Source organism: Lagopus leucura, unplaced genomic scaffold (assembly GCF_019238085.1).
Source record: "Lagopus leucura isolate 7727_CA_CO unplaced genomic scaffold, USGS_WTPT01 Super-Scaffold_100026, whole genome shotgun sequence".
Taxonomy (NCBI): Eukaryota; Metazoa; Chordata; class Aves; order Galliformes; family Phasianidae; genus Lagopus; species Lagopus leucura.
Genome location: NW_024962277.1, coordinates 7,020,202 through 7,047,697, shown reverse-complemented (window position 1 = coordinate 7,047,697; position 27,496 = coordinate 7,020,202). Strand labels below are relative to the sequence as shown.

Sequence of the window (27,496 nt, the reverse complement as noted above, 5' to 3'; positions counted from 1 at the left end):
GCAGGCCAGTCTAAGTTCTCAACACTACAGTTCATCATAACTCAACTATTGTGCTTCACCACTACGCCAAAGCAAGCGAGGAGAAAAGAAAGTCTGGCACATATGGAAACTGGTTTTGTATAACTTGCATCAAGATGCTCACCTCCAGCAGTTCTCAAGGAAAACAAATAAGTACAATGCAGAAAAAATAGCCAACGGCCAAAACTAAGAGAACAAATTAAAAAAACCCCAAACAATCCAGCGTATGGAACAATGGTATAGCATTACCAGAAATCATTATTTTGCTTTAGGAAAAACTGTTGCAAATAGGGATACAACTCTGATCTGGAGAACACGGTGATGCTTCTGACTAGCTAGGACAACTAAAATCACTGGAGTTTCTTTCACTTGGAAAATTCAGTGCATAAATTGATTAAAAACCTTTTCTATCCTACATCTAGCTGTTCATCAGTCCTAGCAGCATGAAGCTGGCACAGGGCAGGGAAGCACTCACCGATTGCCAATGGGAGCACATATAAATGCCCTCTATACATGCATTGCATCAGTTATTGCCTGACAGGTATTGACTATTTAACTATTAACCTTGACTTAGCATTCCCAATTCAACACATGTGTTCACAAGCTGAGCAAAGCAACAGAAGAAGCAGGATGGCTAAGAAATCTCTGACAGATGCACTTGAACACGAGGAATTTAATTATGCACACTGAGCTGACATTGATTGTGTTTTTTAAAATACAATTTGCCTGAAGAATGGTATCACCTACCTACTATAACTCACAATATGTTCTGCTTACGTCTGGGAAGTCCTCATTGTGTCTACAGCAAGGATTTCTACAGCCACCCACTTCCTTCTCAACCCAGAAGCCAATACCTGCTGCCGTTCCACAGAAGTCAGTGTAGGTGTGATGCCAACTGTTCGGGTTGCATCCATGCTGTTTTTGGTCAGTGCGAGAGGTTGATCCATCGTCAGACTTGGGATTGAGGCATACATGTGATTGGCATGAAGGCTCATGGTTGGGGCAGCAGCCCTCTCTATCGGGCTGCGACTTCTCTCTCTGTGCTCCTTCCGATAATCTCCATTGGCAGTCTTGTTTCTATTAAATGAACAAGAAAAAAAGTCAAAGAACTTAGTGGCTTTTAGGAGCTATAGCGACATATGCTACATTTAATCCCTTTAAGAAGTGTGAGGCAGTGCATTTTGCTTGGTTTTTGAGGAGGGGTACAGCGTCTCTCATGAGGTACCCTGGTCTATCGTACCACCTCCCAACTAAGGCAAGAAAATGATTCACACTTGCAAACTCTGGCAACCAACGTTCATTTTCAGAACTCTTAAGAATTTTTGGAAATTCTTAAGAAACTTTTCTAAATGCACTGCACTAAAGGAACAACTGATAATGACTGGTCTTTGTTACAATCACCTCCTCATTTGGAATACTATTAATGGAACTCTGCCACCTAACACTGCAATATTCTCCAAGCACTGCTGAAGCCCAAAAACTTGTTTAGCCAAAGGACAGAGGATAGTAACAGCAAAATTCAGTGATTTAAAGCAGGAAGTACAATTTTCAGAGCAGAAAATGAAAGAGAAGCAAACTACACATCTCAGAACCATTTAATTACCATTAATCTTCAAAAGAATAATTTCAAATTACTGGTGAACAGTAGATCTCAGTGGACACACTCACATATAATCCAGCTTTCATTCAGTGTAACCAAAACAACACTGATTTTGTACTCATGTATGAGATATTTCACTTTACACCATGCTTCTTGGTGTCTGGGCACACATCTTCATTACTTCCTTGGCTCACTTCAAAGGCAGTGAGCCAAGGAAAGAAGCTGCACCCACACATCACTCACAGCCACCTGCCAAGCACTGGCTCAGCATGGGTCTGCCCAGCAGGTGGGAACACACAGCTACTACCAGTGAGCACACTGCACCACCTCATGCATGGTGAACTGACACCTAGGAGCTCTGATGGACGTTAGGCAGAGAGAAAAGAAATAGATAAATGTTTTTCTAACAGTGGAAATTAAGGTGTATGAATACCATTCAATAGTGAAACAAGTTACGGCTCTAAGTACTGCCTATTTCAGTGCTTGAGAGTCTCCCAAAATATGATTGCTAACAGCTGAAAGGGAAAAAAAAAAAAAGCCTGGCTGAGAGAGGGAAATAAAGAACCATAAAGCTTACTAACAAAAATGCTACAGAAAAATCTTGCAGGACTGTACAAGTGGGATAATTACATAGATTGATGTACCGGTTGCTTGCTCTATGCTAGTTACAAGTAGACAACAGCATTGCTGTGCCCACGCACCAATGGGGCAGCTCTGCCCAGGCTGCTGCTGCCCACACTTCTTTAATGCCTGATGAGATCATGTCAACTTTTAGCCTCAACAGCAGCCTACCCTGATGGATCCCACACGTTAAACTACATGCTCTATTCAATATCCTTTCCTCACAGCAATTTTTGTTTATTTCCATTTAACTTAAAATCTAATAGCTTGGTCTGCTATTGCTTTAGTTCTTGCACTAGGTGAGAGAAAGCATCCCTTCCTGGCTCACCGTCTTCATGCCATTCTTGATTATTCTTGCTTCTCTCAACTTTTTTTCTCTTTTTTTTCCCCCAGAACTGTCCCCATACCTGTGGCCCCTCTATACAAGAAATAGGAAAGCTCAGAATGAGGGTTTAGATCCCTCCTGTATTCGGGAACAGAACCTTTGCCAAATAATTCCATCTTCAGCCCAGAAGGGAACAGTCAAGGGACAAATCGTACCATTTATTAACTGTTCAGATCCCTGCCCTGCTGGCTAGCACGTATCCCTTTTAATTAATTACAAAACAGTAGTTGTAGATGACTGGAATCAACCACAAAACCTAGCCTGTATGGTTCCACAGCCAGTGCTCGAGATGTCCTCTGAAAACCAAGTGCTTCTTGAATCCTCCTTTGGAGGCCAGATTTAGATCCAACAAAGCAGCACACACACCACCAGGAAACACATTCTCCCAGTGTTACACCTCGGTCCCCTGCCAGCTCTGGTACCATTTCAGCTCACAAGCCTACTTCACAGATCGGCATGCAGAAGAAAGCAAGTTTAGGATTGCACTGCTCTGAGCCAATGACATGCAAACGTGTGATTTAATGGCAGTACAACAGATTCTATATTTGAAGCACTGTATCCTCATCTTAAATTACAGTACAGAAAACATTAACTGAGCACAGCAAACTCAAAGCAAGTATGGAACTTCATGAATAGCACACCTTTACAGGTTGCTTCTGTACCTGGACAGCAGCCCCTACATGGCTGCTAAGTAACAGATGAAAAGCCAGCACTGCAGGCAGGGTTCAGGTGCTGCTAACGGCTCATTCTTTTCTGCAGTGCAATATCTTTGGTGTTCACAAGCCAAAATATCACTGTTCAACTAAGTATCTCTTAGCTATTGTGATTTAAACAACAATTTGGAGATTAAAAAAATGAATACAGCTGAAGTAGATTCCTACTTTTCACTACTGCTTCAAATTAAAACAAAATAAATAAATCCCTGTTGAGAAAAAAAATGTTGCTACACCAGGTTTTGGGGGGTTGGCTTTTTGTTTTGGTTTGTTGGTGTTTTTTTCTCTCTCTTAGAACTGGGATTTCAACTTCTTCATGCTGCATTTATAGCCGGGGGGAGGGGAAGGCTGTCAAGAACTGCTGATGAACAAACCTACTGGAACTTCCAAGCCTAAAACATTTATCATTTTGCACAATATTTCACTCCCCACATTAAACAAGGAGTCACAGCCCTAAATGTTGGTGAACGGGTAGTTTTGCCAAAACAAATGAACTTTTCTGCAAAGATTTTTGAAGAGGAAGGGATGAAGAAACTGGGAAAGAGGAGTCTGAAGGCAGGAAGTAGAGCACAGCTTCCCAAAGATACCTAAAAATTACCGAGTTATCTCAGTAACCTCTGCAGATCACACCCAGCCCTTTCTGTAGGCAAATAACTCCCTTCTCCTAAATGAGAACAACAGCTCTTCCGGACAGGGAACAATTTATACCCTGCTCTTCAAAAATCCTCTCAATTCATCCACCTTCAAACAAACAGTCCTGGCAAAAAAATGGCAAATAACTGCAGCATCGACTTTCACATCAGGTATTAATTTTTGTGAGCCTGGCTCACGATTTTGCAGCACTGTGTAGTAACATGAGAGCTCTGCCCTTGTGAAAATAGCCCAGCGCTTCTGAGTCCCTTCTGTTTAAATATAAATAGCAAATCCTGCAGACATCTGACTCCACTTGTAAAACAATTGTACATAAAAATACGCATGCACAGAGTATTCATTAATTCAACAGTTAAGCAATGTAATTTCAAAAGTAATTTTGTGTTAAAATGCCTTTATGCAACTGATAGTTTTCCCTTTTTATTATTATTATTGAAGGAATTAATCTGAAAAATGTACTTAAATTTGCACTTCCTATCTATACAAGATGCAGGCAATTTGTAAATTAGAAATAGTTCTGTTCTTGTTAAAAATCCAGACCACAGGAACAGTATGAAAACTATTATTTTATTAACTTCTGTGAAAACAGAATGCAATGTAAATATTTCATTAAGATATTTTGTCTATTTTCCTTCCAAGTACAGCTATGACAATTCTGTTTTGGAAAACTGTTCTGTTCTTGTTCTGCTATTAGATGCTTTGTTTGCAGGGGCAATCAAAACACTGCATGTGCCTCAAGACAGTTATAAAAATGAATCAGTTTCAAAATGCCACATGTGCTGAGCAAGTGGCATCTCCTATTTAAAGGTAAGGATGTAAAATTCCACAGCTGGATCCACGTCTGACAAATAATTATGAAGTATGCTCTACAAGTTAATCCACCTGTCCAAACTGCTGTATCATCCCTCAACTCCATTTTGTCTTAAACATCTCCACAGGTAAAACCCTGCAGTCCATCTTCAGAGGTGAATACATCAGTGCATCTCCAGTGGCTTGAAGAACAGCCATTGGCATCGGTGAGAACCTGAGCACCCCCAGGCAGTGAGGAGCTGTTGGCTCAGCATACACAGCACCCTCACAGTCCCCTTTGAACAGAGTTCTTCAAGCTACTTGCAGGTTTATTTGAGCAAAATTATACGTGACTCCAATCTTAAATTCATTTCTCCAGCACTTAAAAAACAGACATTGTTTTCCATGTTTCTCCCCAATGAATCATAACCGAGGCTCCGGCACTTACCAAGCATCATGTGCTCAGATGGATGTCATACCAAAACCACACACATCCTGACTGTTAGCTGGAAGTCTGCTGCAGTTTGGTTCTCAGTGTTTGTTAATTGAAAGCAACGTTTCAGCCTTCAGCAGGAAGTCGTTCAAAGGTAGCTAAAATGCACTGTTCTTACAGTCTTTTGTACAACCTATAAACGCAGCTGCTCTGTTCACTGGCATAAAGTGGTGGTAATTCACACTCATCCTACAGGAACCGCCTAACGCTGCCAATTGCTTCAGGAAAAGGAAAAAAAGAGGCCCACCAAAAGGGGACAGTTTTGCTTACACTCACTTCCAGCCCTTAGATTCTAAAGGAACAGATGCCAAAAGTATTACTGTACCTCCAAGTGAAGAAATCACAGACGTTTCACACTCCCTTTGGCAGCAGCAGAGCTCTAACTTGAAATGGTTGTACTGTAGGAGCATGTTTTACTTGTAGAAAGAACAAGGATCCACGTGAGATGGTTTTCCTTATACTAACACAATATATAATATTGCCAACTGTAAGTTATTTCATTTGTTTAACTTAGTTCAAACTAATATTTTCTGCATCCTTTATAACACTCCTTTTTTGACATCTCCTACTGTACTTATTCACAAATACTTCAGCTTGAAAGATGACAGCTGCTTTTGTTCAAGACTACTTCAGGACTTGTAACTCACTGATAGCAAGTATCCTCTTCACACGGTGGGGAGCACTTCCCACCAAAGCTCTGTTTACATGCATAAACTCTGTTACTGTGAGGTAGAAACGCAAGAATGTAAGAAGACTTTCAAAACCTAATGAATGACCCAGAAGGGACAAATCCTAAGCGGTCCTTAATCAGGATTTTTAAGCAACCTGAATTCCCTAAAAACAAACAAAACCTGAAGATACTAACTAGCAGTTTGCTCACTGAGCGTCAGCCAATGATCTGAAGCATTCATAACACGAACAAATAGACCACACAACCCAAAACACTCTTCAGGTCTACTGTGAAAGGCTGCCACCTAACCACGTAGCCTGTTTCCATCCCATTCTCTTAGTAGCCCTTTCCTTTTATGGCATCCCCAAAGGCTTCCAAGTGGGCATTTTGCAAGAGATGATTGTTTTGCAAGAACCATTTCCTCCCCAGAATCTGGAGGGCTGATGGTTTCCTAACAAAGATGGAGAATGCTTCCCTTTTTTGCCACTGCTGTTATTTAAATGTTGTCTGTACAGCGTAACCCCAACTCCAGGAAACCTTTTGGGCTCCCTGAAAATCGTGCTCTGCCCAATGATAACGCAGACAGGCTTAGGGTGTCCTATCGTTGCCCTTCAAGCACTTGCAGCAGCTGCCCTACCTGCTGCTGTGGCTGCAGAGAACAGCTGTGGCTGACAGTCTCCTTCAGAGCAGCAGCTCTCCATGCAGCTGGCAGCAGCAGACCTGTAACCAAGGCCTGCAGCTGGCAAATCCTCATCTCTTTCACCATCCAGGTGTGTATAACCAAGGGAAGAAGCAGGTCAATACTTTTCACCTTCCACCCCAGGCTACAAACAACTCAGCAAAGGCATCCAGGATTTCAAGCCCTGCCTCCAGGCTTCTCCAGCCACCTATAATTAAACATCACTCTTCCCAGACACGAGCTTTTGTTGTGCTGAATTTTTCAACTTGAGCATCATGCTCAGTTTGGAGAGTTAAGCATCGTATTTACACAAGTTCTGTAGGAGTCAGAAGCATGCATGCACCAAGCCGGGCTGTCTTTCCTCTGCTCTCTCCACCCCCTGTAGTCAGCATTCTGCAATTCCTTGCCATTAAAAAAAAAATAATAGTAATAAAACAATTCACTATTTTTTTTTTCCAGCTCAGTGCTACAACCAGTGGAAAAGAATTTACAATGAAACCACAGAAATAATATTAACAAGAAATAGGATAACCTTACATAGGTCATACTTTCTAAATTTATCCTCACTAAAACAAGACTTTAAGAGTTAAAACTCTGGACTGAATAGTTACTGCCAAGTGTAATCAACCAGGAGAAGAAATTTCAGAGAAAGAAAGAAAAGAAAGAAATTATTAATAAGCTGTCCCATTACTGCCTGCCTGCAGCATGCAAAGCATTCAGATACAGAAGAGCTTCCCTTCTTGAAGGCTTATGTTCACAAGGATGAAAGAATGCAGAACCGCATGATGTAAGACCTTACTCAAAAGCCAAACCCACAAAACTGAAACCTAGATCTAATGTACAGTAAAATCAATTAAACACGATTTCAGATCCTACTTTTCTCATAGGATTATTTATTTACTAGTCGGCGTTTGTCAGCTTTGCCCCCCACACACACAGTCACTGTGAAAGGTGCCACTGCTTCATGCTGCAAACCATTCCTTACATACAGAAGTCAAACTCTGGGATTTATTAAATGAAAAATGATACTGGAGTGCATGCATGCACATCCAAGCAAGAAATGATAACCACTTTACCTTACTAACACAGGTACACTGTGCAGTTATCTTTTTCCTTAGTTCGATATTTACAAAAAAGAGTCTCCTCACCTGCAAATCCTCTGCTGTCTGTGCTTCCCACCTCCCAAACTCCTAAGGTAAGCTTCTGCTGCACACCCAGTTGCTTATTTTGAACAACTGGAATTTGTGAAGAGGTTTTATGTGAGGTTACACCCGAGATGTAATTGGCAAATTTTCGTATACAATATAGATCTATAAAAGGTCTAAACTAGTAAGTGATCTCATTCATTCTCTGAAGTAACAATAAATATGGACTGTTCAAAAAAAAAAAAACCAAACTGCCTGATAAAGTGGAACAATAGAAGAAACTTCCAGCATTTCATTATTACCACAATAACAAGTGCTCGAGTATAACAGAACATTGCAGGAATTGTAGAAGTTTCCTAAAATGCACCATTGTGGCTGTGAGTCCAGGAGCGTAAACATCAGCTCGTTTCATCTCCTCAATGTTCTGTTAAACTTTGGCTTTTAGGTGGAACACAACCGCTGACAAAAGCTCTCATCAGCTCTGAGTTTTCAGGGATTGGAGACAATAGCATCCAGCCAACTCAACAGCCAGAAGAGAAAAAGCATGCTGGTCCCTTAACCTGAACAGCACGTCCCAGGGCTCCTGCTCTCCTTACTGTATGACAGCATGACAGGAACTGCACAGTTCTTGGGAGGGAGAAAGAAGTAACCCAACCTTCAGGATTTACCTGATATCTCCACATTCCCAAAACTCACAGAACGACAGAGCAGCTCCACTGTCCTCCAACAAGCTGCACAACGCTACCAGAAAAACATGATGGGGAGAACTATTTCTGCCAACTGTGAAAGCCAAAAGGCAGAAGATGTGAATGCTGCAGAAGCTGAAAAAGGCCCCACTGAGGATCAGTCTGTCTTTAGAAGACACAGCTACTACAGAGTATTTTTTTTTTTTTTTTTTTTTTTTTTTTTAAGATACTTGCAGCAGAACTGCAAAACTCATACACATCAATGCTGAAACTTAATGCTAGGGTTGCCAGTCAGAGCCTAGAAATAAGGTTTCATTTCCAGTTGAAAAGCAAACGATGCAGAGGTACCATAGTACAGGGGTGCCTGAAGGCACAGTAATCACATCCGGAGAGCCAAATGAAGCTGGGGATAGAGAGGGGAGCCAGCCACTGTTCACATCTGGAGTGCAAGCCAGGCTACTGCATGTATGGAGATGAACACATCATGAGCAAGAAAAGGAAGTCACTGCTGGAACAGAAAGTGGAAGGATCGATCTGCATAGAAGCCTGAACTGTTCCATGTTCATAAGGAACTCCAAATTGCTTGGAGAGGAAAAGCATCCAGAAAAAAAAAAAAAAAAAAAAGATAAAACACGAGGTTACAGAAACACTCCAAATTTTCCTGAAGTTTCTAACAAGCAGGAAGGAATAACTGATAGGAAAAGGAAGAGTGAGGAGGCTTCCAGGAAAACAGAGGGCTTACTGCAAAAATTCAGAGCTATAAAACGATTAATTGGTACCCAACTGCAATGCCCACCACCCAAGAACTTTTGGCAGGCAATTCCTCTTACATTCTACCCATTCATGTGCTGGGTCACGTGCAGCTTTTACAATTCAGCCATGTTAACATCCCTTTGAAGTCAAACTTGGCACATGCAACAAACCTTTTGTACTGAGTCACTGGAAAATACTGTAAAAACTATTTATGATCACATAGAGAAAACTGTGGGCCAACGTCAGGAGAAAGCTTGCATATCAAATACACACAGCAGTGGGTCATGCCCTAGTGCAACAAGATTAGCCACATACATGTGTGCTCAATGTTGCCAGGGTACATCAGTCTGTTCTGAAGGCTCTGGAAAAACTTGGTGGTGTTGAAACTCAATGGTGAAACTGCAGAACTGTTAGAGGAAATAAAAAAGGGCAGTTACATTTTCTTACGGTATTTTCTTGCAGTTCCTTACAATACTTTCTGCTTTTTGATTTCAAAAAATTACTTTCATTCATCACTTACCACGTGTCATGCAACTATTCTTGCAAAAGTTAAGAACCACAAGCTTAGATCAATCTAAGAACCCCCAATTTGCAAAAGTTGATGGGATATTATTCAGTTCAATCACGAAAGACTGCAACAGGTATGCTCAGCATAAAGGAACGGAGTAATCATTTCCTCCACATAGATTCTGTGCATTGTCAAAGACGTCAACAACATGAGAATGGAAAATTTATTTAGGAAAAGCTTGAACTACACAAGCCACTCTGGAAATAAAGTCACGCTGCTGGAATTAACCGTGTCAGATCAGCAGGAGGTGGAATGACAGAGACTTGTTTTTCAGCTTTAAAAAGGAGGGTGGGTGAAAGCCTCAGCCCCGGGGGGGTCCAAGGAGCCCGGAGATGCCGTATGGCGTCTCCGGGCTCCTTGGACCCCCCCGGGGTTGACAGTATGGTTGTAAATAATGTGCTTGGGATAGGGGAGCACCTCCCCTATGAAGACAGGCTGGTGCTCTGTATTGGAGTTAAAGGTGTCAGATCCCACAACCAACAGCAACGTCTCACTTCCGCTTAAGGAAAGCTTTAGTTACAACACAAAGGACAAGGAAAAGCATTCAGGTTTTGTGTTTCCACGCCGCTTACAAGACTGACTGACGGTCAGCAAACGTTACTGATGTGAAGGCTGTGGCAGCAGGGCTCGAGGCTCCCACCAGCCCTGTCCCACGCAGCACTGGGGCACATGGCTGCACAGCTTCTGATGGCCGGGCCATGGGAGCACGGGCACAAACCTGCACTGCCCGATGCGACTGCTCCATGGTGTGCAGCGCCGGAACGTCTGTGCCACATTACAGACTTCACGAAGGGCTTTGCGGCTTCGCCCAGATGTTTTGGAAAGGTTTTCTCATGGCTGCGAAGATGCTTCCATCCCAGCCGGGCCGGGAAGCACAGCACAGCACAGCTCCAGCGCCCGGCTGGCAGCACGGCACGCTCCGCCGCAGTGGACAAGCACTATTTACATCGTGAATGCGAAATCCTGGAGAGCCGAGAGCGGCACCGCTTGTTTACAGCGCGGGAGGAGTTATGTAAGAAACGCAAAGCACCGCTCCATTCCCACCGAGCAGAGCGGCAGCATTTTCCAACGAGAGATGCGCCCGCATGGCCGAGTCGAGTCCTCTCCTCTCCTCTCCTGCCGGCTCCCCCTGACCGACGGGGGCCGCCACGGGGGCGGGAGGCGGCGGCGCGGGGCCGCCGTGCGAGGCCCGCTACGAACCTCAGGGTAATCATTGCCAGGGCGCGCGAAGGCGGCCGCGTCCTCCCGCAGCCCGCCCGGGGCCTCACGGACTTGGCGAGCGGCTGCGGCGCGGAGCGCGGCGCCCCGTCACGATAAGAGTCCCCGGCGGGCAGCGAGCGGCTCCGCTCGGGGCGCTGCCGGAGCCCGGGAGGCAGCGCCGAGAGAACGGGTTAAAGCCGGAGCGCCTTTTTGTGGCGCGGTACAGTGGGGGGAGAAAATGAAAGGAGACCGTCCGGCCCGGCGCTTTCAGTCCCGGGGAAAAAAAAAAAACCCAAAAAACAACACGCACTTATTCAACTAGAAATTAATGTAATATTTTAGTCCAAGTCTTACCCTTACAGAGTCATTGTCTATAGCAACCGTGTCCATAACACTCTAATTCTCAAGAGCACAACTTTCTAGTAAATGGCACATCTGTCAAACTGCAGGAAACATCTGGGAAAATGGTTAAATAAAAGAGGTGAGATTAAGCCCTTGTTTCCATATGGCTGGGATGCACAGCTAGGGTATGTCTGTCAGCAGTACCGGCTCTTTCTACCTCTTGTGGTATCGGGCTTTTGGACCAGCGCTGAATTTCAGCCCGGTGTAGTTATGTAACTTCTGCAATGCAGAACTTCCCATTAGTGAGAATGAAGAAAGGCTCCCTGGGATGACAGGGCAGCAGCAGGCTCGGTGCTGTGCATGCTGCCAAGTGTTGGCACAGCACTGCGCACCCATCGCAGCCAGGAGGCTTCATGGGCACGGCCATGTCCATGGAGGCTTTATGCCACTTTACCACAAGAAGGGAAGTCAGGAACGAGTCTGGACCTAGCTAACAAAACCTTCCTCTTCGCATGTGGACAGCCCTAACACTGCCTGGTTTTTCCAAGTACTTACACACGCAACCAAATTTTGGCAGATCTGATCTTTCTGTGCATTACCAAAATGCTCTTAATCCAATTCCAACCCCAAAGCTGCCCATAACAAGCACTGCAATGTGCTTGGCTACCGCCTCCTGAGCTGAACGGGATTTGACTCTTTTCTGAAATTCCCCCTTCAGAACATTTGCAAACCTCGGTGTTAAATATTAACTCAGACACGTTGAGACTCACTAAAGGTTCCATTTAATGTACATTTGTTGGAAACAATTTAAGAAGAATGAATGGAGTGATCTCCATTAATAGTTAAGAAAATATATCTGACTAATTTTGGTTTATCATTCAAGGAGAGAGGAAAAAAAAAAAAAAAGAAAAAAGACAGATGTAAACCTGTGGAAAAGCAATTTGAAAGCTGCTATGTAATCCTTTGCCTGCTGTGACCAACCAGAGCCACAATGTGCCAAAGCCACTAGGAGTGCAGAGACCTTCAGCTTCAGCAGAATCTCTTGGCAAACACCAGGTTAATTGCAAATACTTCAAAGGCACATTCTTGTTAGGAGAACTCCTGCAAGCAAATGTAAGGCACTGGGTATTCAGAGATGTGTGTGGGTTGTTTTTTTCTATTCTCATTTGTCACAATACAATGACAGCGTAAGCACATGTCTTAATATCCCATAAAGCCTGGAACAAAAAAAGGCAGTTAAGAGCAGAAAAAAACTTTTCTGAAAACTCCCACACTACCTCTACAGCCCAGTTCTAAATCTTCAAGCCTTGCTTGGATCCACAGCCAGCCCCTGCCACAACAGGGATCTGATTCTCTACAGACCATTTCAACCTTGTATCCTCTGCCTGAGAATGCCAGAGAATAGCAGGGAAGGAGGTGATGGGGTCTATTCCTCTAATTAGGAACTCGGTTTATTGATTACTTCAGACCTCATTCAATTCTTTGCCGAGAGCGACTGCAGGCTTGAGGAGGACACAGCTGACCCATCTTGTATCAGGGATTGAATGAAATCATTTCCCAGGGCCAAACCTAAATTGTTCTATGACTTTCAAATGCAGATAACCTTCAGGACAGCTTAAAAGGGATTTTTAAAAAGTAGTGACAATGTAACTTCCATCGCAGCGTTAATTAAAGTGAGCAAACTCCACTGAATAGCTCTGTTAGATGGGACCTTCAAAGATCATCAGGAGCAGTTGCCTGACTGCTGCACAGCTAACCAACTGCTTTAGTACGTTATTGAGAGCATGATCCCAATGCCTTTTCAGTGCTGACAGGCATGGAACACCAGGCACCCTCTGAACCCGTTCCCCTGTGCCTGAACACCTTTCCACAGTAAATACATTATCCTGAATGCCCACTGTTCTATCACTTCTATCATTTTTTTTTTACTACAACAAAAATCTGAACCACATATCATGCAAATCAAGAGATCATAATTCATCTTCATATACCCAACGTGTGCTAATCGCTGTAGTGTAATAGTTTTCATATAGAAATTAACATTCATTGCAATCCTAATGCCACCAAGCCATACAGGAATTGGTGACAAGAGATGAAGAGGAAAGTGCTCCGTTCACAGTACTGTATCTCTGTACAGCCCCAAACCACAACACTGTCTTTCCGCCTGATACACACTACAAGCAAAGAAAAAATACTAGCTTCCTTCCACTGGAAATCCAAACAGTTTAATGTACAGTTTTAGCACTAACACAAAATCTGAGTGCTTTTGAAGATGTCTGTGTCATAAATTCTCTCTAACTGTAAGCACAGTGACGACACCACAATTTGCCAGCATGCAAACTATTTCTAAAATCGCCACACCGCAGCTATAAACTGTTACCCATAACTGCCCCTGTTCCAAATACTGTTATGCTCCTTCTAGTTCCTAGTAAAATCAGAGCAGCAGTAACAGCCCAGCGTCATGTCTTAAAAAAAAAAAAAGTTTAAAAAAGGAGTATTTCTATGCTCTTGGCATTTACCGATTCGATTTGCTCTTTGGCAAACAAAATGCCATGAGAAGAAACTGTTATCGGACTTCTCAGTTCCCTGCAAGGACTCTTAAGGCAGAAATGATGCCTGCTGGGAAAAGGCTGATGTCAGCTCTTAAGAGCTCCCTGCAAGGATAAGGAGGCCTTTGTTTTCAGCTGAACTGTGAAAATGAGAAAATGCCTCCAGCCTGACAAACAAGAAACCCACATAACATAGGTCAGGCCTGAGACCTTTACTTAAAGGTACAACACACTTCATTTGCGCTCCACCTACATCACAATGCCCAGATACAGATCATTTTATACAGGGCTAAATACATCTTGGAAATGCAATAAAGAGACCTCGTTTGTTAAGAAAGACTGGTAGAGCTCCAGCCCCTTACCAGTCAAGTTCCTAATTACTCTCCTCTAAATCACAGGAGAACAAAGGCATGTTCCAAAGTGAGGCTTCAAATAAACTCTCTGCTGTTTTACAGAGCATCAGAAAATTCAGTACAGTACACAAAGCACATTTTACTTAAGTAAGACTATGCTTCAGTGAATGCATTTTAAGTAAAGCATTTGAGAGATTACAAGAAAGTGTGAAATGCACACAAAAGGATTTCGTACTACAGTGCCTGGGTTTGAACGTGCGGTGGAAGTGTGGTTTTATCAAGTGAGAAGTTTGTGGGTGTCATTTCTACAACAGAAATACAGAAGCTGTACACATACAGTCCAGCGCACTGCCGTAAAGCAAAGATCTTAAAAATGTTTCTGCAAGGTCTCAGGTATGTATATTTTTTTTTATCCCAAGGCTGAGAATTATCTCCCCTGAAAACAGAGCCTTTCATAAATTTGTTCTTTGCACAGGAATTTTAAAAGCATAAAAGAATTGCCAGGGCATACGATTCGCTGTACTTCACAGCCCTGTCTGCTCCACTAGTTGTAATTTTTTCATGATAAAAGTAAACATTCCCGGGTACAGCCCCCAATGAGCTTCATTTGAAAGATACATCTGGGAATTACACGTGAGCAAGGATTATCTCAAAGCATTCAATTTCAGAACAGAAGGCTAGAATTGCTTGATGTCTAATAGAACATCCAAAGCAGGTACATGGATTCATTCCCATTGATGCACAGTGCTGCTAAGAGTTAACATCAAATTGCTAACAAAAGTTCTACCATTTGTAATGAACCACGGTGCCCGATTCTCATCCTGTTGAATTACATTTCCACTCACAATATGCTGCTGGTAAGAGGATGAATATTCAATTGCTTCACAGTTCTACCAAGATGATCACAAAGATCCAGATGTCTGAACAAGAGATGCTTGTGGTTGTAAAGACTACTGCCTTCCAAGCACTGACTTCCAGATGAACAAGATCTGTCCATTCCGGTCAGTTAGAATAACTAAAGACACTCAGCTAAAGGAGCAGAGATTTAAACAGTGCTATGTGGCAAAGATGCGTGTGATACCAACTGAACAATTTTTGTATCACCAACAACCTCCTCCTGTCTGTTCAGGACACTAAAACCTGAAAAGCTCAAAATACAAGCCCTCACCTCTATAGTCCAAGTCACAAAAATATATTTGCTGTCACACTGTATCAGTAGCGAGGGCATCTCTCATGGATTTGCTTTTCCAAATTGAATATTATCAAACCAGAACTTTTAGAAGCTCCAAGTCACTACAGTGGGAGCAGCATTACCGTGTTCCATAAAAAACTTCTTTCTCAAAATTTACTGCCTTTTTGTCACTGCAAAAAAAATCAAGTTTCTACAGTACATTTCTCATCCCCAAAATATTTTAGGACAGTCCTGCAAAGTTTGAATAATCCACTTCAACTGTTAAATTACAATGAAAAAGCATTACGTTAGATCATGATTCATATGCAGTAGAAGCATTAATTGAAATAGATTAAGTCCCATCACATGAACACTAGGCAGACAACCAGCGCTTTTTACTAGCAGAAGATGTGCCTTTCACATACAAAAAGAATGCAGTGAGTAAAAACCATACTAGAAAAGACTATGCCTAAGGGATCACATGGAGTGACTGCCTGCATCTTTCAGTTTTGAACGCTGGTTGCACATGAGTCTGTTGGTTCAGACTTCATTATTTTTATAGTCTCCACTGTATAAAGTGCTGTAATGGACGTAACTGCCAGCTGTGTTTTATTTCATCATTGGCATATGAATTTTTACAAATCACACCTTTTCCCACAAAGTTACACAATAATTCAAAAATGCCATAAAATTCTTCAGATGTGTCATGTATGTATGCCACAGAAACAGAGTATGTGGTTCTTTCCAGTATCACCATTTTCAGTGCCAGGGAAAGGCTATAAATAGTTAAGTTTTTAGGAGAGAGAAGGTATGTTGTAAATGAGAAGTCTCCCTCTGCTTGTGAGCTTTTATTGTTTTGCATTACTTCAGTGCTGGATTCCTGATTCGTAACAAATTCCAAGACTGCAGACTACAGGCCCAGCCTCTGACTAACACTATGGTGATTTATTTGAGGATAAATACCTCAGTCCGCATCTTATGACTGAACACAACAGTCCACAGCAGAGCGGAATGCAAGGAATGCAGAGGCTGTAAGAGCTGAGGCAGCAGGGAACGGGCTCAGCTATCAGACTGCCCTGGACTGCTGAACTGCTCCAAACACTTCCTCCAGTCAAGAATGAAAGGAATTCTCTAAGCCTGTACTTCATGCCAACCAGACCTGCATTCCTAGGAATGCACACAACAAGAATGGCATTTGATGATTACCCAACACGTGCACCTAGCTCATCAACACCTTACCTGTGTGAAAAATTCCACATCTGACTGTCAGAGCTGGAGTGCAATCGCCCAAGTAATGTTTAGCAACAACTGCAGCTTGCCCAGTTGTCAAGGCAGACTACAGAGCAGCTGGCTCACAATCTCCTGGCCTCTGAAAAATGCAAACCACTTCTGTTTCTCCTCCTCCTGCTTCCCCACCCCCAGAGTACAGACTGCTCAGAATCCAGAGAAGTGAAACGAGCAAATTACAAAGAACACATGAACAATGCTTTAGAAACTGCAAGGTTAGTGTATGTGTTTTGTTAGAAGTTAAGCTATAATTCCTGTTGCTTTGTTGCATGCAAACCAAACAAGTCATCACTCATCTAATCTCATCAGCTTTTGCGCAGAATTTTCATGCAATCTGGAACAAAGGAAAGATCTACCAGGAAGATTTAGACACAGGATGATTTTAGCACGTACAGAGATGAAGAGGACAGCACTGCGTTCTGTGAAACAGAAGTAATAAAAGCGAGACACTTACAGATGTGGATTGAACATTCGACTCATTTTAGAAACATGTTCATTTTCACAGTCTATCTCATCATCCCCTTGGTCCATGCTGAGCTTTCTCTTATTGGGGCTGATCGGAGGAGGGCCTGTCCGATGGTTGGTTAGAGCAGAGGATACTGGGAGAGACTGCATTCTGGGCTCACCTCTTAAAGCTGCTTCACCTACAGGAAAAAGACAAGTGAAGATGAACACAACAGGGAAAATGAGGCAGAACATGGTGTTTTTAAAAAAATTCTCTCAGACAAAATTCCCAAACAGATGTCAGGTGTGCAAAGGCACATTTAAACATGGCTATAAGATCATTATAAGCCATACCTTAGAGCTTCATGCATGAATAAAGCAACAGTTGAGAAAAGGTAATACAGGAAGGGTCAACTCACCCCAGATAATCTGAAAGGTTGAACTAACACATCTTGCTAACAGTATTTTTATTCAGAAGCATTCTTTCTTACAAGCTGTCATTCCAGCACTGAACTTTCATTACCTCATCCTGCAAAGCATGACTATTTGCAATGAAATATGCTTTGTTCCTTTCCTTATGCTTGTGGTATAAATTCCAGGTTCACATCTACGCCAAATATTCAAGATCTAAAGCTGAATAAACATTGAAATTCTCAAGTTATTCTTTTCATAAAAAGCTGTCCAAAACAAGCTTGTCTGGTATATAACTATGTGAGGTAAAAATTAGGGAAAAAACTGGAACTTGCTTTTGCAAGTGTAAGTTTGTCTGCAAACGTCCTTCTCTATACTTTTAAACCACGTTTGCTGCAATACACAACAGTACATGTGTTTTCAACAGAAGAATCATACAACTTCAATTCTAAGAAAGGCATTTTTCCACGAGGCAGACTGCTGGTACTCAGTAGTTTATAAATTCTGTGTATTTTCTGATAACACAGAAAATGCCAGTCACAGCATGTGGGAGTTACGTATAAACAATTCCAGAAATGATACAATTAGCTTGCATAGAAACACATTCATTACTATACATACACTAAAATATGACCACAGTTTTTTTTCCCCTTTCAAGTAACTGTCTCACTGAACACAGGGCCTGAAGTGCAGCACTGCATTTTACCTACAACTATGGAACTCACCATCCTTACAGCCAGGGGTCATAGGGATTTGAAGACATTACAAAATGCTTTTCAGGCTTTGAAAGGGGCTTAAGGATGAGCTAAATTAATCAGGGTCACCTATTCTGGCAATATCCCTGAAACAGCTATTCTTGCTAGAGTTTAAAAGTTGTATTTTTCCTATGCTGCCAGAAGCATTTTGTTTTCTACACGGCCGTAACTTCCAAAACTAAAATTAGGATAAAGTTAACTTCATCTGCAGTCCTGAAGTAGCTGAGAATAGAAATCTTTGTGTGTCACCACACATTTTCACATCATCGCTGAGGCAGACGATTTATAAAACGCTGACCTAATTCCACACAAAACAAATACTATTTTGTTGGAAAAAGAAGGAGTGAGGAGAAAACCTCCTGAATGTTTACCAGTAAAAATAAGCATTTTGCCAATTTCGTCAGCATAATATAAACTAGCAAATATACACTGACCTATAATACACCACAAGTCATGATTTCTATAAAAGACTCTGGCACCAGATTTAAATTGGAACTTTCCATCTCAGCTCTAAATAGTAAAAACTGTGCCCTACTGCAGATGCTCCGAGACAGACATCCAAACCCCTCCTGTATGTAAGGACCAAAACCCCCAGCCACTGTGCTCGCACAGAGCTCTTATCAAAAAGGCCTCTCATCTGAAATAGCCTTGCCCTGAGTACAGTTCCTGTATTTTTAGATCAGCCTGTATGTTTTGAGCAGATATCGATCATTTCTGACACAAACTTTAGAAGTGAGCCACATCACACCAGACTCTCAGAGAAGAATCTCTCTCACTTCTCTCTTTGACAGAAAGTTTTATACCAATGTCAAAAGATAAAGCTTTCATCCATTCAGGCTGATTATACTTTCATCCCATCCATATGCAATCATTCTTCTCTCTGTAGGATCTCAGATGACTTCTGAAGACTCAAAATTCCATTAAAGAAGTTCCAGATCTGCACCTAAGTCCTTCTGAGTTCTCCTGAACAACTCCTGACAAGAACGTAGCCACTCTAACTCACAGAATCATAGAAAGCTCATGTGAAGCCCACTGCTGTTTACAAAAGATAATTTCTAGACATTGTTCCATCTTTCCCTTTTCTCAATCAACAGTTAGGTGCCCAACACTACACAATTATCTCTATTTTTTCTTTATTAAAAAAAAAATTTGAGATTTTGTTATAACAACTGTGTCTATATACCAACGTTCATTTAAGTGCAAACACATGAAGGGTTGACTTCTAATAAAAGCGTTGAATTTGATAGTGATTTTCCTACTGTGAACTAACACAGTCTTCAGCACATATCTGACAGTTCTGTCTTGTACCATAGGGCCATTCAGCCAAAGCTTCAGCTTCATGAGGACAGGGGGCAGAGGCGAGCACTGGGGCAGGAGGAGCTCCTCGCTCTCGGTCTGCAGGACAGGCAGGAAGACACCAAGCATCTCGTCCAGGCAGAGCCACGTGGCCACTGCCCAGCAGGCACCAGGCAGGCAGGGAACAATGCCGGACAGAGATCCAGATAGCAGGGTAAGATTAAGAGGGAAAATATCCCTCCATTGTATATAGGGATAAATTGCACGCTCACGACTTATAATTTTGATTAGGGTTAAAACTGTTTTATATTTAAATAAAAGGTGTCTTCTTTCCCCACCACTTTACTCCTTCCCAAATGTGAATTTAAACCAGAGAGGGAGAAACCACAGCAGAGCCTATGATACAAGGCACTGGTTTGCTGACTGCATTTGTCTCCCCCAGCTGACCGCACTCCATGGTAACCAGACTCACACTACACAACTGGCAAGACAATGCTCTGATAAAACAACTCTGTTTTATAAAATTCCACAAGACTAAGCTCCAGTCTTCAAAATCCATTACTGTGAAGGCTTGTGTCTGCCCTATGACTGAAAGCATGGATAGCAAACACTTTTATTGTGCCTCTCATAATACTTCCCTTTGTTTCAGTAAGCAGCTGGTGTGAGACGCTCTTGATCTGCTGCTTTCAGATAGTTCTATGTACAACTGTTCATACCAGTCTTTTTTTTTTTTTTTTTTAATTAAAACTGTTAGGCAACACGATAAAACACAGACAAGCAAAACCCAGATAACAATGTGACGTAGTGTCTGCCTATATGCCAGCACTGCAGGAGCACACTCACTCAACAGAAGTTAATGCAGTCAGCAAGAACGTTCTTTATTTTAACCACTTAACAGCCTAAACTGCAAATGATTCAAACTAACACAAGCAAACGAAACATTTGTAAAAACAGCATGTCTCTTTTTGAACATAAGCACCACCAAGATTGTTGGATCTTTAACATTATTTTTGTTTCTCTTGCAGTTCAGTCAGCAGTATCCGAGTCCCTACTGAAACATCCATGCAATGCAAACATCACAACAGCAAAAGTCATGTTTTCACAAGTGTGGATCTGACAGCAAGACACCAGAGAAGTCTTAAAATATGCCTGAGAACTCCAGGAGTTACCAAAGATCGGGAGGAAAAAAAAAGAAGATATACGCTATCTTGGCAGCTAACTTCCTTCCTCTCTGACCTAGCAGCTCTGCACTAAGACATGGCTATCACATCCTATCCCCCCTCCCAGTTTCCTCTTCCCGCTGGCTACTGTTAATCCATAAAATCTGTGCATTAATTACGAACCAGAAATGAAAGGCTTCATCTTTCCAGCTGAAGACTGACACGATACAGACCTCAGAGCATGCTGAAGTAAGACTCCTCTAAGCGCTGTCCTTGCCCGCTTTACTTTTCTGTTCTGCATCTGACAAACAGATTTGTCCACAAGAGAACATTCCTGACACACTTATTAACTTCACAAAAAAGCCTTCCGTTCTGGATCAAAAGGGTCTTTACCTTTAAGAGCTTGAACTGAATTACCATGACCTCAGGCCACTCTAGTAATTAATAAAATCATGGGCATGAGTGTTTAACAGACTTTAATTAACATGCATTACACCTTTAATTACTTTTTCCAATATCTTCATGCAGACAAACTCATTAGCAAAAAGGGTTGGTTCATGTTCCCAGGGTCAGACGTTCCCAGGAATCAATAGTACATGAAGGTCTTCAGAGCCAGTTTTACCTACTGATCCAAAATTTAGCCCTCATTGCATATGGAATATTTCTGCTGAAACGACAGGACTCACAAAATCTATGTGTATGTGAAGATGAAACTACAGAAGATCAAACAAGTTTAAATTGAAAATCAACAGGAATGAATTTATAAACTGTTCCATGTTTCCTTCTGCAACACAAAAGTCTGTGTCAACATGAATTGAGATAGATGACATTATAATTCCAAATCATGGTCAAAAACCACTGATTTGAGATACAAGATGTCAAGTGGTGAAGTCACTTCAATATTGCTTAATCAGTTATCAAAACAAGTTATCAAAACCACTAAGAATCAACACCTTGTACCAGCAAATTAGCATGCTGATGTTGTCAAGTGTCTACATTCAGTACTACTTATACACTGTATACATTGTGGTATCTTTGAAATGATGGAATTCCCCAAAAATTTAATCTGTGCAAAATATTCAGACTAAACTCTTGTAAGATCATAACTTAGTGCAAATTTTCTTTGCTTCTGTGGCCACAGAAAATGAATTAATCCATTCAGACATCTCAGTATAGGTCTTTGTTTTATGATAAAAGATAATATCATTTGTGACTGCTTAGGTTATTTATCTAACCACTGGACATTTCTACAACCTGATGCAAACAAGAAAGTCTTTGTATCACTACATTATTTCTGGATGACAGTTTTGACACAAGATATTACTTAGCTTAAATAAGAATTAATTAGGAGCATTACACTGTCAAATGCTGCAAACAAGTTACAGTAGTACCCATTTGCTTTGTAGTATATAAAACCAGGCCCACCTGGAAAGCATAATGAAATAGCAAACTCAAGAACAACAAGAAAACTAAATATTAATGAGAACAGCCTTCTCATAAAACACTTATGAAACCATATCTTGGAAATATTTCTTATTACAGCTGACAGATTTCTTTCAGCAGCAAACTTACTAATTCACGTATCTGACACACATTTTACTGACTTTCTTGCAGGATGACAAAAAGCTAATTTAGGAAACAAAAGAATCACATACACATTTACAGAAAAATTGGCAAAAGCCTGCTCTCATCAGCTTACAAAACATATGAAAAGCACTTACTCCTGGAACCACGCTCTGGCTACCACTGTGCAGAGATACGTATGCCAGAAAACCCATGGCCAAAAGCAGAATACAGTGATTAAACTGACTGTTCTGTTCTGGCTCCTCTATCTGACCATGCCTGCCAATGAGGGACACATTACATTTGACGTTGCTAGCAAGAACATAAAACAGTGACCTCTGCATTCAATCACCTCCACCCACTTTTTCCTCCTCTCTCATCCAAAAGACTGCACCGGGAAAGGAGCCAGAGTTCAGGTACAGCAAGACCACTCGTGGAGCACAGGAATGATTGCTTGAGGATCCTTTAATAAAAACACATCTTTGTTCATCAGAGCTGAGCAGCACAGGCCAAAGCAGATTTCAACAGACTTTCCAAATGCTGCACTACATAAAACAACAAATACAAAACAACCAATTGTGCCAGAATGGCAGAACAGACCCCCTAAACCTGTCACTGCCCCGTCAAATGTACTGTGAAAAACTGATTACGTCAACTTCCATTCTTGTGGTACTGTAACAGCATAGCTATATGAAATAGCAAATAGCACAGACATACACTCTGCACATAAATACTTACATGGACAGTTGACTCAATTCTACAAACTAATTCATAAATACAAGTAAAGAAAAAGCTCTTTGCTGACCACACAAACTAAGGTTGTAACATTCTCTTTGCTCTGCTAACCAGGTACCGACTGTGAGCATCTCCTTCTAATACACTTCTAGCTGTAAGTAAAAACAAAAATGAACTACAAAAACGTGCCTCTGTAAGTAGGCAGTAATGATGGTATGAAAAGGGAAAGGAGAGCAGTCCAAGGAACACTTGGATTTTGTGCTGAGGGACATGGTTTAGTGAGAACTATTGGTGAGAGGTGGATGGTTGGACTGGATGATCTTGTACATCTTTTCCAACATTGGTGTTTCTGTGATTCTGTGATAAGCCAGAAAGAAGGCAGGCCGGAGCAGATTTCAATGCTTCAGTCTGGCAGAGCTTCCTAGTGTCGTAACATCAAACCTCAAGCATGCTATTTCCTCTGTCAAATTTCAATTTTCACACCTCAGCAACTGAGAGACTGTGGGACTGTGTTGAGTTCCAACCCAACAATGAACTCAGGCTTACATCTAATTGTAGAGACTATTTGAGAAGACTGAAGATCTGCCTTTAGGATAATGGCCCAACCAGTAGACTCTTGCAGCACATCTCTCAGCTGGCTGTTTGTAAGATCTTCCTTTCTTCTGCTTAGAGTGCCTGAATTCATGTTAACTATGGCTAAAAAAAAGATTTCAATGATTTGGTAGACAAGATTTAAATGAAATCAATGCATTACTCTAATCTCCAAATAAATAATTCCAATGAGGTCTTGTTTCCGTCAATGTCAAAATAAGATTTCCCCTGGTTTGACTCTTTTTTTGTTTTTGTTTTTTAACTCAGAAAGCAAGGCTGTTCCCAAAGAAAAGTCCTTTCTTGGCTTTTCTGCCAGCTCTCCTGGGAAAAACCTATATCAAATATTTAAAGTCAATTAAGAGGCACTAGAAGTTAACACAAATTATCATTTTATGTTTGCTCAATGTGTTACAGGGGCTCTTATATAAAAGAACCATAAGCTGCCTTGCTAAGAAGAACCACCAAGTAAAACCAAGCACTTGCCTTTGCACTACAGTTCTTTGCACTGTACTCGAGCCACCCGGCCCTGCTGAACAGCACTGGCCTCGGTATGAAAGCAAGAACAAACAAGGGAGAGAATAAAAGAGAAAAGAAGACAAAAGGGAGATGTATCATTTACATTTTCATCTCCCGTATTTGTACAGAAAACATTAGTTTAGTGTTTACCAGTCAGCAGAAAGATGCATGATCCATTTAACTCCCTGCAAAACCATACTGCATCATAAGCACTGTAAGAGGTTTTGGTGTATCCCTACGACATACTCATGTACAATAATACTGAAATTCAGCCATTTGAGTTACTTCCCAAGCTTAATGTTTTCTCTTACCAGAGTTTATATCTCTAATGATTCCAGGTCAGCCCTGCTGGGCTAGGTCCAGACCCACCAGCCTTGGTGGCTCAAGGTAGGACACAGCTATTTTCACTGCGTGCCCTCACTGCAGCACTTACTGAGGCATGGACGCTTAAGAACGTGAGAAACACAGCCCATTCTGACAGACACAATTCCTAACAGAGAAAACAAGGCAAGATGATGTAATTAAAGCTACTGCCATCCAAAGCTTAAATAGTAAACCGATCAGCAGAATTCAGTTTCATTTAATTTGTTTGAAAAACTGTTACAGGGCATCTCTCACGTTTTTGATATGCAGATTTTAAAAGCTGCCTGATAGAAACACTTTAGTCAGTGTTCAAGTATGATTTTAATAAAAGAGAAATGTAAAACACTGTCAGTAAAAAATTGTGAATGAAATAGAACTGTACATCAGCACGTTGGAGATGCTGCTTGCCAATATAATGGTTAACTTCCAGATCGAGGTGTTCTTTCTTTCGTCACTCAGCTCAATGACTTATTGTATAATATAAAAGACAGAAATGCTAAACAGATCAAAGACTAGCCTGTCTTTTAGCAGAAACAATCACAGCTAAAAGATCTGCCATCTATTTCAAATGCAAATTGAAGTCACAGCAAGATCACAACAGAAAAAAAAAAAGTTAGATCAGATACTTAAGCAGTATTTCAACATGCTAAATTATACCTCGTAGCAATGCATTTGCACACACTGGCAAAGAAAGACAAAGAAAGATTTAAATAACTCCTCTTAAGAAGACAGAAAACATTTGTTAACCTCCCACCCCAGTGCACATCTTTTATTTTCTTAGATACTGCCTCTGCTAACAGACAGCTATTACATACTCAGGTCTGAAGCAAAACAGTTTGCTCAGCATTTTTCAGACTCCTGAATTTTTCAGACTCGCATAGCGAGGAGGGCTGCTCCAAAAGCGATGCCTCCTATTTTATGATGTTGGCCCACAACATCAGAGGCAGATGATGGTGGGATGGTAGTAGAGGTGGAAACTTCCCTCCAGTATTCCATGACATTTTGTTACCATGAGACAGATGCAGCCTCTTCTTTATTGCTGGTAAAAACGTAGAGCTAATGGTGATGACTGTGTTGACAATTGTGTTTTGAAGCTGAGAATTTACTTTGTCTGATAGTGTTACTGTGCTCGTTGTATCTGTTGTAATCTCCATGGAAATAAATAGGAGGCACTACTTTCAGGTAGACCTACACATATAGATTCTGCCTAACAGTTCTTTTTTCTTGGTCATTGTGCATATAAGCTTTCCAACCATCCTGCCCTTCTTAAAATATATTGATTGACTGAATATATTTCAGAACAGAATACAAGAATTTGATATGTTTTCTCAACAGATAGAGCACTTTGGTTTTCACAAAACTCCTTAGCAATGCTAAGATGGACACGATCTTGTAACAAAAACTGAACTCCAGACTACTGAGTATCTCTTATGGATATAAACATAGTCATCTGACTGACACACATCTTCTACAGAAAACATTTTTCAGGCATAAATTTAGGGATATTTACTTGTAACATGGGCATATTAAATCCAGTAAATCATACACTGTTTCTCTCATGAATATTTGAGACAAAAGCTGTTAAGCAGAAGTAAAAAATATAAACATACATCCCATTTATTACAATTGAAGAGTAGATATACTCTCTAGGTACACTGTGAGACTTTCAGCATACTCCAAACACATTTTCTCATGTTCTCTTTTGCTAACTGGAAGGTAGCAACGTGAGAAAGAGAACATAAATGTCGTATCTATACAATAAAAACATAAGAGCGAATACATTCAAGATATGTTAATAAAAGGTATGCATCATGCATGGGTGGCTCTCTCCAGAAAAGATTTGGAGAAAAGCAAGGTCACTGCTTGTGTGCAACTCCCTCAAAGTGATAAGTTCCCAGACTGGGTTCCCATTTGTAGCATACAAGTGACCTTGGAATGGAAACAAAACAAAACAAAAAAAGACCATAAAAATCAAAGAAGTCTTGGCAACTGCATTTTTCTCATATGGCACGTGGCCAAACAACCAAATGCCAGAAGCTGCTCCTGCCACAGGACAGGAGATGGGTCTGGAGGGGATGCCTTATTCACATATGCATGGACAGACACATGACTAAGGGTGCTTCTGCCCTCATGGTCACCAACATGATGATCTCTTCCTAACTAATGTGACATCGTTAGTGCAAGAAACTAAGATTTCAGTTTCGGTTTTCTGCTACATTATTGCAGTCTGTCTGAAACGGGCTCGCACATTCAGGGAACACAGAGCCCCTTCAAACAAGCTGGATGGAATACTGCACACTGTAATCTACAGTTTCAGAACAATTCCAACCCATCTCCACAAAGAACCCACTGTGTGGAACAAAATCCCTTTGTCTTTCAAAATGGACTCCAAAATCCCTTCTACAAAGGGAAAGAGAGGAATGACAACTGGACAGGGCAGTTAAGCACTCTGAATCCAACTGCAAACTACATGAGCCATTGGGATAAAAAAAAAAATAAAGAAGATACAGCTTTCTGACATGCTAAGAAAAAAAAAAAAAAGAGGAAGATATCAGTTTGCCAATTGCCTGTGCTCAAAGTTGTACTGTAAGCCGTGGGAGTTGCTCAGTAGGCTGAGCTGTGCCACAGCCAGTGTCTACCTGTAGAAGACAAGGGATTTAAATTCATCATAATGCTGAATAATATAGATCTTCAACTCACTGGCTTTGTGTTATTCCGAGACATAAAGCAATAGTTTTACTCAAATGTGGCTCACATGCAGTGCTTTACTGACTGAAAACTTGCAAACGCTTCATCTTCTAGAGGAGCCTAGAGAGCAGAGCAACTCATACGATGGAGAAGAAAGGATGCCATATAATTTCTCTGAAGGCAGTAAAGCTGGTATAAAGAAACATTCATACAAAATCCCACCCATTACTATTCTTTCTTAAAGGGTAGCCCTCCAAATCAAACAAATCCACACGGTTCACTATTAGGGAGAAAGATTAAT

At 41.4% G+C, this 27,496-nt stretch overlaps 1 protein-coding gene across 3 annotated transcripts in view; it reads right to left on the bottom strand.

Moving 5' to 3' along the window:
• The window catches only part of VGLL4 (vestigial like family member 4), a 79,543-nt gene that overhangs the window by 6,527 nt on the left and 45,520 nt on the right, over window positions 1-27,496 (bottom strand). For 2 of the 3 annotated variants that reach the window (XM_042880262.1, XM_042880260.1), the window contains 2 exons: window positions 17,128-17,317; window positions 873-1,095 (listed from right to left, as the gene is read on the bottom strand). In XM_042880262.1, the coding sequence (XP_042736196.1) occupies window positions 873-1,095; window positions 17,128-17,317 (413 nt within the window). Of the gene's footprint in view, window positions 1-872; window positions 1,096-17,127; window positions 17,318-22,460; window positions 22,500-27,496 lie in introns of those variants that run through there. The other variant, XM_042880263.1, reaches the window with a different exon arrangement.